Source organism: Cebus imitator, unplaced genomic scaffold (assembly GCF_001604975.1).
Source record: "Cebus imitator isolate Cc_AM_T3 unplaced genomic scaffold, Cebus_imitator-1.0 Scaffold26, whole genome shotgun sequence".
Taxonomy (NCBI): Eukaryota; Metazoa; Chordata; class Mammalia; order Primates; family Cebidae; genus Cebus; species Cebus imitator.
In genome coordinates, this window is record NW_016107341.1 from 9,891,811 (window position 1) to 9,908,380 (window position 16,570).

Below are 16,570 nucleotides of genomic sequence, written 5' to 3' on the forward strand. Positions count from 1 at the left end.
TTTTAGTAGAGACGGGGTTTCACCATGTTGACCAGGATGGTCTTGATTTCTTGACCTCGTGATCCACCCGCCTCGGCCTCCCAAAGTGCTGGGATTACAGGCGTGAGCCACTGCGCCCGGCCTCAGCCATTATTTCTTTAAATTTTTTCACATCACATATTTCCTCTTCTCTTCCTGCAACTCCAGTGATGTGAATTAGATATTCTGCTATTGTCTCATTGATGCCTATGGATCTGTTCTTTTTGAGATTGCTCTGTTGCCCAGGATGGAGTGCAGTGGCATGATCTCGGCTTGCTGCAACTTCCACCTCCTGGGTTTCGGCGATTCTCCTGCGTCAGCCTCCCGGGTAGCTGGGACTAAAGACATGTGCCACCATGCCCAGCAAATTTTGTATTTTTAGTAGAGATGGGGTTTCACCATGTTGGCCAGGTTGATCTTGAATTCCTGATCTCACGTGAGTCACCCGCCTCGGCCTCCCAAAGTGCTGGGATTACAGGAGTGAGTCACTGTGCCTGGCCACAGATTTGTTCATTTTTATTCAATTTTTTATCTCTATTCAGATTAGACAATTTTATCATCAAATTTACTGACATCTGTGTCAAAGAGAGAAAGAGCACAACAGTGAGCAACCAAAACAGACTTTTTAATTCTCTTGAGAATCACAGCTCCAAAGATTCCCTTTCCTCAAAATTTTGGCTCCTGTGGGCTCCCATTACATGTGACCTCTGCTACTGATGCCTTAGTGTTGCTTGGGAGCTGAGGCATGAGAGAATGGAGAGCAATAAAAAGCCAAACAGGGGTTTTGACTCTCTATGAGCATCATGAGTTCCTTGCTTGTTCCTTGAGCCAGAACTAAAGGGCTTTTCCTGGAGCACTTTCTTTCCAGGTCAATGTTCATCTCTGGATTTCTGCAGGTTAGCATTCAGGTTAGAGGATATCGGAGGGGAAAAATAATCAATTAACCACAGCTCAACGGTACTTTTAATTTTGACCTTCTTCCCCAAGCTGCCTGTTGTGATTTATTTTTCAGAGTCCTCAAACAGATGCTCCATACATTCCACTCAATTTTATAGTTGTGTTCAGTGGGAGAGACAGGATGAAGTGGGCTTACTCCATCTTACCTGGAACCAGAACCCATCAGATGATGTTTGAGGTCATAGGACTGGAAGTGATGGATCACTTTAGGAGAAATTGTACATAGAAATAGGAACCAAGCTAAGGACTGATTTCTGTGACTTCACAACTTAGAAATCCAGAACATGAGGATAGACTAGTAAAGGAAAAGCAAAATATTTCTAGTTCCTATTCCTGTATGGAAGGAGCTTAGAAGGCTTCACTCTACCTTAACAAGTAAAAAGCTCAACAAACCGAAAAATCAACAGCTCTTCTTATATCCATACAAGAAGTGAGGTCACACACAGGGCAAACTACTCTCCCCAAAACTGGAGAGACAGAAAGTACATACAGAGAATCACAACTTACTGGAACAGACACTCACAAACAGAAACTTGGGCAGGAACCAGTGCTGGGTAGAAAAATCTAAATTGTAATTGGTGGAGGTTTAGTGTGGACATGTCTGAGAGTAAAAATCCCCAGTGGGACACAGTTTTGTGAGATTTACCTCCAGGAGCTTAACCAGGTCTTCTCAGTGAGTCAAAGAAACCTCCTTGTGTTCCAAGAGGAAGAAGGAAAGGAAGTATTTTGACATGCTAGAGTATTCTGCTGTTTTTAACGAGGCCCACGCTGAGCAACTATTATTAACCTGCTGGGGTTTGACCAGAGTCTAACGGACCTACAGAAGTGAAATACCCAACTCCAGCTGGCCGTGGCCTTCCACATGGAGAAAGGGAAATACATGACTCCAGCCCACTCTGGCCATCCTGCCCTTCCTAAGGGGGTTTGGAGTGTGGTGGGAAGTACTGATGAAATTCACAGTGCAGAGTCACAGACTCATTAAAAGACTGAACCTAATCATGGCACTATACAATGCTCCCCTTCCTCCATACCTTACTACCATGTTCCTGAAGTCCTATTTAAAGCAGTTCCTTTTACCCAGTACATCATGTCTGGCTATCAAGGGAAAAACTGCAAGGCACATTAAAAGGCAAAAAACAGTCTGAAGAGACAGAGCAAGTATCAGAACCAGATATGGCAGGGATGTGTGAATTATCAGACCAGGAATTTAAAACAACTATGACTAAAATGGTAAGAACTCTAACAGACAAACTAAATCACACACAAATACAGTTAGGCAGTATAAGAAGAGTGATGGAAATTCTAAGAAATAACATAAAAGAAATACTCAGACGGATGTGGTGACTCACAGCTGTAATCCCAGCACTTTGAGAGGCCAAGGTGGGCAGATAACTTTAGGCCGGGAGTTCAAGACCAGCCTGGCCAACATGGTAAAACCCCATCTCTACAAAAGATACAAAAATTAGCTGGGCGTGGTGGTGGCTGCCTGTAATCCCAGCTGCTCAGGAGGTTGAAGCAGGAGAATTTCTTGAACCTGGGAGGCAGAGGCTGCAGTGAGCAAGACTGTGCCAGACAAGCAAACAACAACAACAAAAAAGCAAGAAAGAAAAGAGAAATACTAGAGATCAAAAGCACTGTATCAGAAATGAAGAATGCCTCTAACAGGACTGCTAACAGAATGAACTTAGCTGAGGAGGGAATCTCTGAGCTTGAGGATATCTTACTCAACACTACCCAAACTAAAAAGAACAAAAAGACTAGGGAAAAAAACAGAATATCCAAGATCTGGGACAACTACAAATGGCATAAATACTCATAACAGTAATACCAGAAGGAGAAGAAAGGAAGGAACACAAGAAATATCTGAAGCAATAATGATTGAGGATTTCCTTCAAATTAATGCCAGAAACTAAACTACAGATCTAGGAAGCTCAAAGAACACCCAGGCATAGCATATGTCAATTACAGAAAGTCAGAGATAATAAAAATTCCTGAGAGAAGTTAGAAGAAAAACATGCTTACCTATGGAGGAACAAAGAATTACATCTGATTTCTCCTCAAAAGCCTTACACGCAAGGAAAGAGTAGAGTGAAATATTTAAAGTGTTGCGAGTTAAAAAACCACCAACCTAAAGCTGTGTACCCTGTGAAATTATTCTCTAAAGGAGAAATAAACACTTTCTCAGACAAAAATTGAGGACATTTGTTTGTCAATAGACCTGCTTTGCAAGAAATGATAGAGGAAGTTCTTTAGAGGGAAAAAAATAATATAGGTCAGAAATGATATAGCTCAGATCTACGTAAATGAAGAGCATTAAGGATGGAAGCAGTGAAGCTAAAATAAAAGCTTTTGTCTTATTCTTATTTGAGGTAACAGATAACACTGTTCAAATTTATAACAACAGCACTGCCTTCAATTACATATGCATATATATTTACTTATGCCCATGTATAAGTGAAATGAATGACAGCATTGATACAAGGGATAGGAAGGAGGAATAGGACTATTTTGTTATTTAAAAAGTACTTGAAGTGGTATAGTGTTATTTGAAAATGATCTTGAATTAGCTGTAAAAGTATATTGCAAACTCCATGGCAACCACTTAAAGTAAAAAAAGATGTACAACTGATATACTAAGAAAGGAGAGAAAATAGAATTATATTAAATGCTCTGTTAAAACCACAAAAGGCATAAAAAGAGGGTACAAAAACAGGAAATGAAGAACAAGCACAACAAATAGAGAACAGTAACAAAGATATTAACCCAACTACAACAGTATAATCACGTTAAATGTCAGTTAAAAGATTGTCACAATGGATCCAGAAAGAAAGAAAGAAAAAAAAACAAAAAACCAAGATCCAAATTATATGTTGTCTGCCAATAACCGAGTTTAAATATAAAGACATATATATATTAAAAGTAAATGGATGGAGAAAGATATGCCACACTAACATTAAAAAAAAAGACGACGAGTTACTAAATTAATTTCAGATAGAACAGACCTCAGAGCAAGAAAAGTTATCAGAGACAAAGAGGGGCATCATATAATGATAAAGGAGTCAATTCTCTGAGAAGACCTAATGAATTCTTAACCTTTATGCACCTAACAACAGAACAGCAAGATACATGAGGCGAAACTGATCAAAGTGCAAGGAGAAGTAGATGGATCCTCCTCACAGTTGGAGACTTCAACATCCCTCTATCAAAAATGCACAGATCCAGAAGTGAGATCAGTTAAGAACATAGTCAAACTCAATAATCCCATCAGTCAATTGGATATACTTGGCATCTACAGAAAGAAATGCCACAAGTTTTTTTGAAAGCCACTCATCATTGTAAATTGAGATTAACAAATAAAAGAAATAAAAACATTAGAAAGTACAAAAAGTGAATGGGAACATATGGTCTTGTTCACTTGATGAGGAAATACAAAAAACTCGTTTATGTTATATTTTTAACAAATAAGATGAGATAACACGATGCTAGAATGAGATTTTGGTAACGGCCTCAAATAGCTTCAATGTCCTAAACAAAATAATGAGTTGGATATAATTGTGTATTTCTTCTTCCAGTAACCACATTTTGAACTGTTTTATCTATCAGATTTCCTGAAGAAATCTAAGAGAAATATTTTTCACTTTTCTTGCTATTCTGCATTTAATGGCTATTAGGTGCTGAAGAAGTCACAAGATTTTCCAAGTGTGATCTATACAAACTTTAAAATCTTTCTATAAAGTTTGTATTGATCACACTTGGAAAATCATAAGAAATAAAAGAATACACAGAATATTATGTCCACTGGTTATATCAAATAAACAGATCCCACTAGTCCATAGACCTAGGAACATGAGCTAAAGGCACATGCACACCAGGTTTTTAAATTTATATACATTTAAGGGGTACAAGTCCAGTTTTGTTAGATGGATATATTGCAGAGTGAGGCCAGCGCTTTTGGTACAACCATCACTAAATTATATACATGCATACCCATCAAGTAATTTTTCATCCTTTACCCTTCTCCAGTCCTCCGAATCCTTCTAAGTCTCCAGTATCTACTAGTCCACACTCTATGTCCATGTGTATATATTATTTAGTTCCCACTTATGAGAACATGTGGTATTTGACTTTCTGTTTGTGAGTTTTTTCACTTAAGATTATGGCCTCCAGTTTCATCCGTGTTGCTGCAAAAGACATGATTTTGTTCTTTTTTTATGACTGAATAATGTTCCACTGTACATATATGCCACAGTTTCTTTATCCAATCATCTGTTGATAGACACCCAGGTTATTCCATGTCTTTGCTATTGTGAATAGTGCTGCAATAAACATACAAGTTCAGGTGTCTTTTTGGTATGATTTATTTTCCTTGGGTATATATCCAGTAGTGGGATCGCCAGATGGACTAGTAGTTCTATTTCTTGTTCTTTGAGAAATATACATACTGTTTTCCATAGAGCTTGTACCAATACACATTCCTAGCAACAGTGTATAAGTGTTCCCTTTACTCAGCATCTCTGCCAACATCTTATTTTTTATCTTTTTAATAATAGCCATTTTGATTGGTATACAATGATATATCATTGTGGTTTTAATTTGCATTTCTCTGGTTAGTGATGTTGAACATTTTTCCATTTGCTTCTTAGCCATTTGTCTTCTTTGGAAAAATGTCTATTCATGTCCTTTGCCCACTTTTTAATGGGATCGTTATTTTTATGAAACTTTATTTGCAATAATGTAGATGAATCTTGTGACACAGTGAATAAATGCATCACATCAAATTTAATGTAGGTTAGTTGTCGAGACTACAAACTGAGGCTGGGTTTTTTAGATCTTTAAATACGCCTTTGCGTTTAGAACCTGCATATGCGATATTTTACTTCCCAGATATTGATCCTAAACCTCAGGCAAGCTGCCACCAGAGGGTGGTAGTGTGCTGCCATCTTTTTGTTACAAAGGCAACCTCAGTATTTCTGAGTTTCAAAATGGTGACAGCAAGCTCTTTCACAAGATGTGACTTATAGTCTTTTGTTTGTTTTGTTTAAACAAACATAAAATGACTAATTCTTTGGGACATTTAAACTTACATTTCTGTCATACATTTTTTTAAGTTAAGAAATACTGACTTATTTCCTCTAAAAGGAATGTATTTTTCTATTTTTAATTATCATAATCCTATTCCATCACACATGGTTGATCATTTTTATTTTCCCTAGTATCTTTTAATAAACTTATTTTAAATGTGTATGCATGGTTGAATCCATTTTTACCTAACGATTAATTAAAATATTTTCCTAAGTTGCTGAACAGATTTGATAATTAATAATAGCTATTTTCAAGGTTTTCTATTGGGTGGATGTATCATAATAAATAAATGTTAAATATTATTTGTCATATGCTGAGCATAGTCTGTGCCAGGTGCTTTAAACGTATCACATCTAAAATTCACAACCTTGCTAAGTGGGAATTGTTGGTTTGATTGTACAAATGAAGAAACTGAGGAGTTCAATAACTTCCAAAGTCACGGTGAAAGCTAAACTGGCATACGGATACAGTTCTGGCTACAGAGGTTCAGTATCAAGATATTTCTGGAATGCATTACTTAAATATCCCACAATTTTTTAGAGTTCAGATTGCTTCCAATTTTTCATTTTTATAAATATCATAAACATCTTTATACATTACGTCTTTTTCTCTCCTTCTGGGTTATCACTTTCACATGGGATTACTGGGGCAAAATCATGTTTTTGTTTTTGTGCCTCCTGGTATGTATTAACTCCTAAACTTTCGCACTCATATTAAAACTTGGCTGGGCATGGTGGCTCATGCGTATAATCCCAGCACTTTAGGAGGCCAAGGTGGGCAGATCACGACATCAGGAGTTTGAGACCAGCCTGGTCAACATAGTGAAACCCCACCTCTACTAAAAATACAAAACTATTAGCCAAGTGTGGTGGCAGGCGCCTGTATTCCCAGCTACTTGAGAGGCTGATGCAGGAGAATCACTTGAACCTGGGAGGCGGAGGTTGCACTGAGCCGATTGCCACTGCACACCAGCCTGGGCAACAGCGAGACTCCATCTCAAAAAACCGAATAAACAAACAAACAAAATTTAAATCTGACATTTTTCAGCTTTCCTGACTAAGGGGTGCTTTGACCTCAAAGCTCCTTAGGATTTACTTCCTTTCTAAAGCAAGAGAGTCCTAACTGAAATCATGTCAAAGGTTTTTGGTTTTAAGCATCTATGGGTAGAGAGATAATGCAGGAGGAAGCCTGACATGCTGACATGTGTGAGAGGCATCATTCACCACAGGAGTAGAACCAGCATGGATGGGTGAAAGTTGCAAGAAGGTAGGTTTATGAACAAATCCAATTATCATTTAAGTGTAGGGGCATTCCAAAGTTGGAATGATGGGAGGCTGAGAGCTTCCCATCACTGGAAGTGTTTACGCATAAACTGAGTGATCACTGAGAGAAGACTCAGGTGACTGACCTGCAGTCAGGGCTGAGAACCACCTTTGGAACCCACAGTCCTCTACCTGTAATGTGAGTCAGAATCACATAAGCAAATGTCACTTAGGGTCGGGGGTGGTAGGCTTGGACAAAAATCATAATCATTACTTTTTGGGTGGGATCTGCCTTTCAAACAAATATCTCAGGTGCTTCTCTTTGAGTTATGAGAAACACATTCTGAGAAACCTGCTCTAAGCTGGTTTAAGATATTTGTTGCCACAGAAGAGCAAAGATATTTTTTTAAGTTAAGGTAAAATCTGTTGTAGCTGTTTTTCCTCCTGACTAGTCCTGAGTACCTACACGCCCCTCTGTCCCATTCTAATTTTCTGGAATTCCAGATGCACTGCCAAGATCATTCCTCCTTTCCTTTCTTACCAGATCTGCCGTTTCTTGATTCCAACTTTGCTGTTATCACTGGACCAACAATGAAAAACGACTAATAATCCCTGACTGTGCAATAAAGATCACAGGAACCAGCCACGGGAGAGCAAACTGTCACTAAGGTCAGGGTCACATCAGGACAGCCCTGCACATGTGCAGCCCGAGTGTCCCCACTCTCTGTGTTCACAGTACAGCAGACAGTGCCAGCTGAACACAGCCGTGTTTCCCCCGACTGACCAAGGCTGGTCAGAATGAGTGAGAGTTAGCGTGAAAGACATAAAGTATTTGCTGTCCAAATTTTAGGAATTATTAGAAAACAGGGAAACCCCAAAAGGTAACCAAGTCAAGGCAAGGCAAAGGTTGAAGAGAGTACTGAAAAATCTTCTCAAACTGTTTAGAAAGGTAAGTACTCCTGTTTTGTTTCAAAAAATAGTTTAACAGTAGTTATTTAATTATTTTTTATTTACAACGTATTCATTTAACTTTAAATAGATTACCTATTATTTCCTGAACTGCATGCTTATCAAGTCATAAATATTAACCCAGAAACAGCAAGTACTGTAACATAGATTTAATTACTAACCAATCACCTAATTGGATTTATTAACATTTATCAAAACAGTTATGTTATGTGAACACACACACAAAAAAAATTGAAAAAAAAATTACACAGTAAAATCCTTTCCCTAGAGTATTTGAACAATATGTTGTTCTTAGTAGTTGCCAATGATTCAGAAGTTCCTGAAGATATTGGGGTGGAGGAGTGCTAGTTATTTGGGCTTCTATTATCTAGACATTCAATGTGAGTTTGTTGTGCTGGTCTGACAAAATCATCTGTATATGTGGACGAATTGTTCTCTCTCATTGACTTCATCTCTTTATTTTTATGTGGGGATGGAAATATCTACTTTTTCCAGGGGGAAGGAGGTCAGTGGGAGGGGGTTGAGGGAATTTGTTTCTGTATCGTGTACAGTCATGTGTCTCCTAACAATGGGAAATGTTCTGGGAAATGCGTCATTAGGCAACTTCATCATTGTGTGAACGTCATACAGTGCACTTACACAAACCTACATGGTGTAGCCTACTACACATCTAGGCTATGCAGTATAGCCTATTGCTCCTATAGACCTGCATAGCAGGTTACTGTACTGAGTACCATAGGCAATTGTAATACAATGATAAGTATTTGTGTATCTAAACAAAGAAAACACACAGTAAAATTTTGGCATAAAAGATAGAAAATGTTTCACCTATATAGGACACTTACCATGAATGGAGGTGGCAGGACTGGAAGTTGCTCAGAGTGAGTCAGTGAGTGAGTGGTGAGTGAATGTGAAAGACTAGGACGTTACTATACCCTACTGTAGACTTTATAACGCTAGACACTTAGGCTACACCACATCACTACATTTATAAAAGATATTTTTCTTTCTTTGATAAATTAACTCTTTTACTTTACAGAACATTTTTTTTTAGCTTTTAGCTTATAACACAGCTTAAAATACAAACACATTGTAGAGCTGTATAAAAATGTTTTCTTTCTTTATATTCTTATTCTGTAAGGTTTTTAAATTTCTTTTTACTTTTACAACATTTTTGTTAAAAACAAAAACATAAACACACACATTAGCCTAGGCCTACACAAGGTCAGGATCAAAGTCACCATGTTTTACCTCCACATCTTGTCCCACTGGAAGGTACTGAGGAGATGTTATCCCCTATAACAACGCCTTTTTCTGGAGCACCTCCTAAAGGACTGCCTGAGGCTTTTTTACAGTTAACATTTTTTTAATAAATAGCAGAAGTACACTCCAAAAAATAAAAATAAAACGTATCGAATACAAATACGAGGCAAAAGTAATTTTCAGCTTCATTATAAAGTTATGGGACCACCATCGTATAGGCAGTCCATTGCTGACTGAAACACCCTTCTGTGGTGCATGACTGTGATACTAAATATGTCATGCCAATGAAAAGCACAGCTTGTAATTGTTTCCTGGTATTTCCTTTGACATCACCATTGTTTTTATGAAAATAAGCTTGTTAGTTCTTGAGCTGTTAATATTTGAGAATGCAAGGCAACCTGCTCAAGCTTAAGAATGATACATTATAAATTCAAAAAGAATAGACACTAAACATTTCTGCAAATGTGCATTTTGAATGTTCTTATTCACCGTAGGCCACTATGCATTGTCCCCTTCACATCTCAGTGAATAATTTGCCTGTCTACACCTAAAAGGCAACAGTTCTGGTTTTTGTTTTTGTTTTTTTTCTCTTGGCAGGAATAGTTGGAAATTTTAAACAATTTAAATATCAACTGGCTTATGTTCTTCTTACTCTTTCATGAAAATGTCAAGCATTCATATTTTCAATACTAATGAACAACCACCAATTGTTTTAATTTCATTATTTTCTCAACTGAAAGAGCACAGAGAGCACAGACATAGCTGGGCTTTCTTTTTATAGATCTCACTGGTAAGCCTGAAACAAGTTTAGATTGAAAGACAAAAAACTCCCATTTTCCCCCCTGAATAGGATCTCTTGATTAAACTGACCTTTATTCACACCCCACCCCCAGCCACCTCCGGTGAAAAGATAGGCCCCAAAGAGCAGATTTCAAACCTAGGGCTTACAAGGTCTTTGAGAGGTCGCTCAAGTCATTTGCTTATCTCTAGGCACGACTGAATTATATTTGCACTGTCAGAAATCTACCTACTCTTAAAAATAGCCAGAGAAAGTTCTGCCACCTTAAATGGTAACAAACTCCAGGAGAAATGGTTTTGCTTTCGCTCCTGTACTCAGGCACAGCACACAGCACACCACTGCAGAAAGCTTGAATTGCAATCATTTTCAAATTCAATCTAAATCGTATGACTTGCTGAACAAACTCTTCCACTGACTTGCTACTCCATGGGAGGAATGTTAGAGGAGATTGTGAAAGTAACATTTCCCTTTTAAGCACTTAATGTCTGCTTTAGTTCACTAAAGGACATCCTCTAAATTTGGATAAGTAAATGTGTCTTCCAAAAGGATATACCTTTCCTCCCTGATCCTGGGCAACAGCCTAGTCATAGGAGATGAAGTTTACATATGTGGTTCTGTTGCTGCTATCTTAGAAGGATAGAGTGAGCCAGATGAGATATGACCTCAGCTCATGATGACTTGTTTAGAAAATGCATGTGGAGAGCTACGCTCACCTTGCAGATTGATCTGCCACTGTCACAGGACAAGGGGCCACAGCCAGGGCAGAAGAAGGGAAAGGGAGTGCTAAGAACTTGTTTTGTGGAGTGTGATCTTTGGCTGCAGCTCTCAATACTATGGCTTTCCTGCCATGAAAAACACAGCAGGGATCTCTGTCACTTGAGGTTTTTTTTTTTTTTTTTTTTTTTTTNTTTTTTTGAGACAGAGTCTTACTCTGTTGCCAGGCTGGAGTGCAGTGGTGCAATCATGGCTCACTGCAACTTCTGCCTCATGGGTTCAAGCGATACTCGTGCCTCAGCCTCCCAAATAGCTGGGATTACAGGCATGCACCACCACATCCTACTAATTTTTGTATTTTTAGTAGAGACAGGCTTTCACCATGTTGGCCAGGATGGTCTTGAATGCCTGACCTCGTGATCTACCGGTGTTGGCTTCCCAAAGTGCTGGGATTACAGGTGTGAGCCACCGCATCTGGCCATCACCTGAGCTTTAATTTGAGAAGAGTAATCTTGTTCAGGGACTCCCCATTCCATTCTAAGGATTCAAGAGAACTAGGCTTGCAATCATTGTCACATTGCTATCTCACACTCCTTCAATCACCTCCAATCTGATTTTTTCTATTTATGCGGAAACAGCTTTGCTCCTATCTGTCTTCAGTGTGCTGGAGAGAATCGTGGACTTACCTATTTAATCTGTACTGATTATGGAACTCTCTTTCCTTTGCTGCATTATATTCATTTTGATACTTGAGAAGTTGCTCTCTCATTTTGGAGACCTCCGTGGAGAATGCTTCTGGAAAATTATCAGCTTGCTGCACATGAAACTGCTGCTGTTGTATTTGCTCAGTGAAACGTTTGGCGTTCTGTAGCAGTTGGACCTCTGACTCCTGTGTGCTGGGTTACATGAAAAACAGAGACTCACGTAATGAGACATGTACACCCCCGGTTCCCTTAGTGGCTCCTGTGAGCGTCTAGTGAGGACAGCTGCCCCCCAACTCCTGGGTTCAACTCAACTCTGACATTATTGTGTCAAGTCAGTTGACTCTTCAGGTCCGTGAGTCCATGTCTGTGGATTCAACCAACCATAATGGGAAATTTTTGTAAAAAATTGTGTCTGTTTCACCTTTGTGGTATTCTTCTCCAAAACAGCTAACTCTGGTCTAAATATGAGAAAAATTCTAAATTGAGGAACGTTCTACAGAATACCCAACCAGCACTCTTAAAACTGTCAATGTGATTTAAAACACAAGGAAAGATAGAGAAATTGTCACGAGGAGACCAAGGAGACATGAGGACTAAATATACTGGGGTATACTGCATTGGGTCCTGGAACAAGAAAAAGAACTTTGGTGGAAAAACTGTTGAAAATCTGGAGTTTAATTAATAGTCATATACGAATGTTAACTTCCTAGTTTTGACAGACCATAGCTATGTAAGATGCTCACATTCGAGGAAAATGGGTGAAGGGTAGATAAGAACTTTGTATATTATTTTTGTAACTTTTCTATGACTCTAAAATTGTTCCAAAATAAAAGGTTTAAATTGTTTCTTTACTGAACATGTACAGTCTTTTCTTCTCATGATTGCCTAAATACAGTATTTATATAGCATTTACATTGTACTTCGTATTATAAGTAATCTAGAAATGATCTAAAGTATACAGGAGAATGTGATTAGGTTATATGCAAATATGACATCATTTTATATATCATGGGACTTGAGTATCCATGGATTTTGGTATCTGCAGGAGGTCCTGGAATCAATCCCCCATGGATGATTTTGTTATCTGCAGGAAGTCCTGGAATCAATCCCCCAAGAGATGACTGTATGATGCTGGGTACAAGGGGTGAATAAGGCTCAGCTCCTAGCTTCAACAATCTAACAATCTGGCAGATGGGAGGAAGACCAGATGACAAGTACTAACGCTGGAGTCCAGATCGAGACAGCAGGAGACAACCGAGAAACGATCACTCAACGAGAATGTGACATTTGCACTTGACTTTGAAGTATGACTATGACTTACTAGAAGAGGATAAATGATAGGGGAAAACAGGAGATTTCTCCTTGAACTCCCCAAACAATCCTAGCTCCCTTGAATTCTGCTAACATAATTGTAGGAAAATCTCTTCCCTCTTAGTGAACTAAGAAAAGACAGCAACTTTTCTAATGGCATTTTATTAGGAAACTAGGAAGAGAAATTCCCATGTACAATTATGGATATAAATTAATTTACAAATTTCTGATCCGAAGTTGGACACTGGTTAGAGCTGGACTTGAAGGTCCCAGTAGAGGGAGATTCCTACAACCTCGGTTATATTCTATGGCCTTGGCCCTATGTGGGAAAAACGGATCAACATCTGTCAGAGAATGTAGAGTACGGACATGGTGGAATCTCCAGTATCTTGTAGAACTCTATGCTGCAAGCTAGCATCAGCTAGCATCAGCCCCAGCCTTACCAGTACACATGATTCATCTTTCCCAGAAACCCTTATCATATTATCTACCTCTCCTATTAGAAGTAAGCCCTCGACACTTCCTGTTTTAATGCCAGAGCTCTCTTCTGATGTGTGCTCCCTGCCAACTGTCCTCACCAAGAGAAATCTTCAAGTTCCAGCTCATTTGCAGAGATGCCCAATGACTTGATCAAGCCGAACTCAAATGAAGTTACCTTGCGTCTGCTTTACCGTTGTGGTTCAGTAAAGACACATCCATTTTCCCAGGCTTTATAACGTTATTTGCTCAATGGCATATAGCAAAACATTTACTGGGACATAATACGTTCCAGGTAAGACGTTAGGTACCAAATAGCAACAATAGCTACAATGATACTTCAAATGATTTTCATTAGTGAAAGCTGAAATTATTCTCCTACAATTCATATCCATGTATGCTAATAAACTTTGTAAATCTAAAAGTTATCTGATCTCCTTAATAGGTCAGGCTTCAACTACTGAAATTATAAGCTGTTGGCCCAGGCTACAGTGCCTGTTTTTCCACAGAAAGAGGAGGACAGGGTGGTAGGGTTCCAGCCAGAACACAAATGGCCACTTACCCACAAGTACTTAGAACATGATACCAGCAGAAGAGACTTCAACAATTTTTATAACATGGTTTCTATGGAAGTCTCATTCAGTTTCAGTTCAGTATTTCCAAGCTACATCTGCCCGCCTGCAGTCCTCACGCCATGAATCAAGAGTCTACTTCATATCTTTCCCATGCACCAGGCACTGGGAGTAGGAGAGAATGGAGAGTGTTTGCAACGGCAATAGAGGGAACTAAGGGATCAAGAGGAAGTCAAATGCGGGTAGCAGAAGGGAAGTTAGCTGTTTTGCAACACAACCTGGAAGAGGAAGAAATAACACCATAGCTGAGGTCCTGCATTGCTACTTGTGACTAGGACCCAGGGAGCTGAGTTGCAGTGGACCGGGGAGGAGGAAGTAAAGTCAAAGCACCCTGCAAATCTCCACTGCGCTCTAGATAAGAGCTATCCAGAGGGCAGGAAACACTGATAATCCTTGTATCTGCAAAGAGGATTGGAGGGATGCTCAGAGAAATGTGTGGCATTTCCTGTCAGTTAGGCAGCATGAAGTATGTTGTCAAAGATTACTCCAGACTTTCCACTTAAAGTCTCAAAATTCCTGAGTCTTGAGAATTCTGAGTACACACTGGCAGGCGGGACCAGCTATGGGGCAGTGGAACCTCCATTAGGAGTTGGGGTGAGGACTTGGCTTGGGCTTGAGGATGAGGAACCAAGGCTAGGGGCTCTGGAGGGGTGTGAGGAAACTGGGTGTACCTGGAGTTTGCATAGGAATGCAGTTCTGCTCTTCTCCAAGTTGTTCACTCTTTCCTTATGCTCCCACCCTCAAAGTAGCCAAATATCTCTGGGCAAGATAAGGAGGAGGGGCAGTGATCGGGAATTGTGGGGAGAGGATGGCTGAAGAGTGGCAGCATGGAGTTTCTATCTGTTGCTGCCACTTCTTGGCTTTTGATGAAGACACCATGCAAGGCCATGAGACAGGAGGGGGGAAAGAAAAAAGGGGCTTGGGAGTGGTAAAGAATCACAGCGTAATAGGGTTTTCCCTCTTTCCTCACTGCCCTGCCGTCTTAATTTCCAGTGGCTAATAACCAGTGCTTAGGCAGGCTTGTTGGACTCTTCTGTGGTAGTCTGTTCTGACCTGTTGTTGACTGGGACTTGCAAGGTAAGTAGCTTGTGATGTGGGGAGGAAAGGAGAAAAGAAGACAGGGTCTCAGCAGACTTAGGCTGAGGCTGTTGGAGAATCTATACCTCTGAGCGATGAGCAGAGAGGGGAGAAGAGTCCTGCAGGTGTGTTCTATGCAGACACTGTCCGTGTCCCACCGGAATCCTCTTGCCCACCTGCAGCTTTGGTGGACAGTTGCCATATGTACTAACAGCCCCTTTGCCTGAGGGCTGTCTCTGGCCATCAGAGTCTGCCTGGTTTGTCAAAGGGCAAGCTAGAAGCACCAAGAGCTAATCTCTCTGGGAGTAATTTTTAATCAATGAGGGGTGGAAACTGGTGGGCAAATATTCCACTTTCCTCACTTTTCACTGGGAGAGTGCTGAGGTGTGTTCCACAGCCACTCAGAGGCTCCTCTGTGACGCTGAGCCCCAGAGGGCCATCATATAAACTCGCAGATGAACATGCCCCGCTGAAGGCTGCGTTCCTTCCTTCCCACTTGCACTTCCCCCTTTTCTCACGATGCTTTCTTGTATCACTTCTCAAACTACCTGAACGCAAATCCTTGCCTCAGGGTCTGCTTATGGGGGAATACAAATGAAGACAGGTCTCATCACCAGTAAGAAACTTAAAGACGATAAATCATGTCTCCATATTGGTAAATTTCATACCTCATCACGGCGTCATGCAGCAAGGTATACTTGGCTTTTAACTCTGCCATTCTGGTTCCAGGAAGTTTTCCCATAGCATGCAACTAGCAAAGAGAACATAAGGTCACTATTAATCGCCACCCTCTTTAGGCTTACTCAGGAGATAGAATGGATATATGGATATCTCGTAATATCCTCCATTAAACATTAGAGGATACACATGAGGCAATGTGGTATGCTGGAGACACGTGGGTGTTTGGGGAAAACAGTGCCAGCTCTATTCTACCCCCTGTACATTCTGTGTTCTCAGGCAAGTCTTTTCATCTCCCCAGGCTGTTACTTCTTTGTCTGGAAATTGAGGGAATTGAGTTAAATTCTTCTAATCCTAAAAAAATTTCACGGTTTAGCAAACAATCTGAATAGTGCAGATTATAGGATGGCTATTTGCAAGTTGAGAAAATGAATGATTGTTGAACAGCTACTAGAGTATGTGTTGCCTATCATTTATTTCATTCTTAAAAAATGTTTTGTGAAATAGATATTATCATCTCCATTTGAAACTCAAGTTTAGAAAAGTGATTTGTTCAAGGTTATAGAGCCAGTTAAAGGCAGAGTGTGAATTGAAACGCAAGTGGTTCAGCTCCAAAAACCCATGATC

The 16,570-nt window shown here is 39.8% G+C and overlaps 1 protein-coding gene across 6 annotated transcripts in view; it reads right to left on the reverse strand.

The window, feature by feature from the left end:
* Nucleotides 1-16,570, reverse strand: part of CCDC146 (coiled-coil domain containing 146) — a 182,855-nt gene that overhangs the window by 43,832 nt on the left and 122,453 nt on the right. For 4 of the 6 annotated variants that reach the window (XM_017523038.2, XM_037736572.1, XM_037736575.1 and 1 more), the window contains exons 3-4: nucleotides 15,934-16,016; nucleotides 11,751-11,960 (exon numbers count right to left, since the gene is read on the reverse strand). In XM_017523038.2, coding sequence (XP_017378527.1) covers nucleotides 11,751-11,960; nucleotides 15,934-16,016 — 293 coding nt within the window. Of the gene's footprint in view, nucleotides 1-11,750; nucleotides 11,961-14,118; nucleotides 14,138-15,933; nucleotides 16,017-16,570 lie in introns of those variants that run through there. The other 2 variants (XM_037736576.1, XM_037736574.1) reach the window with 2 other exon arrangements.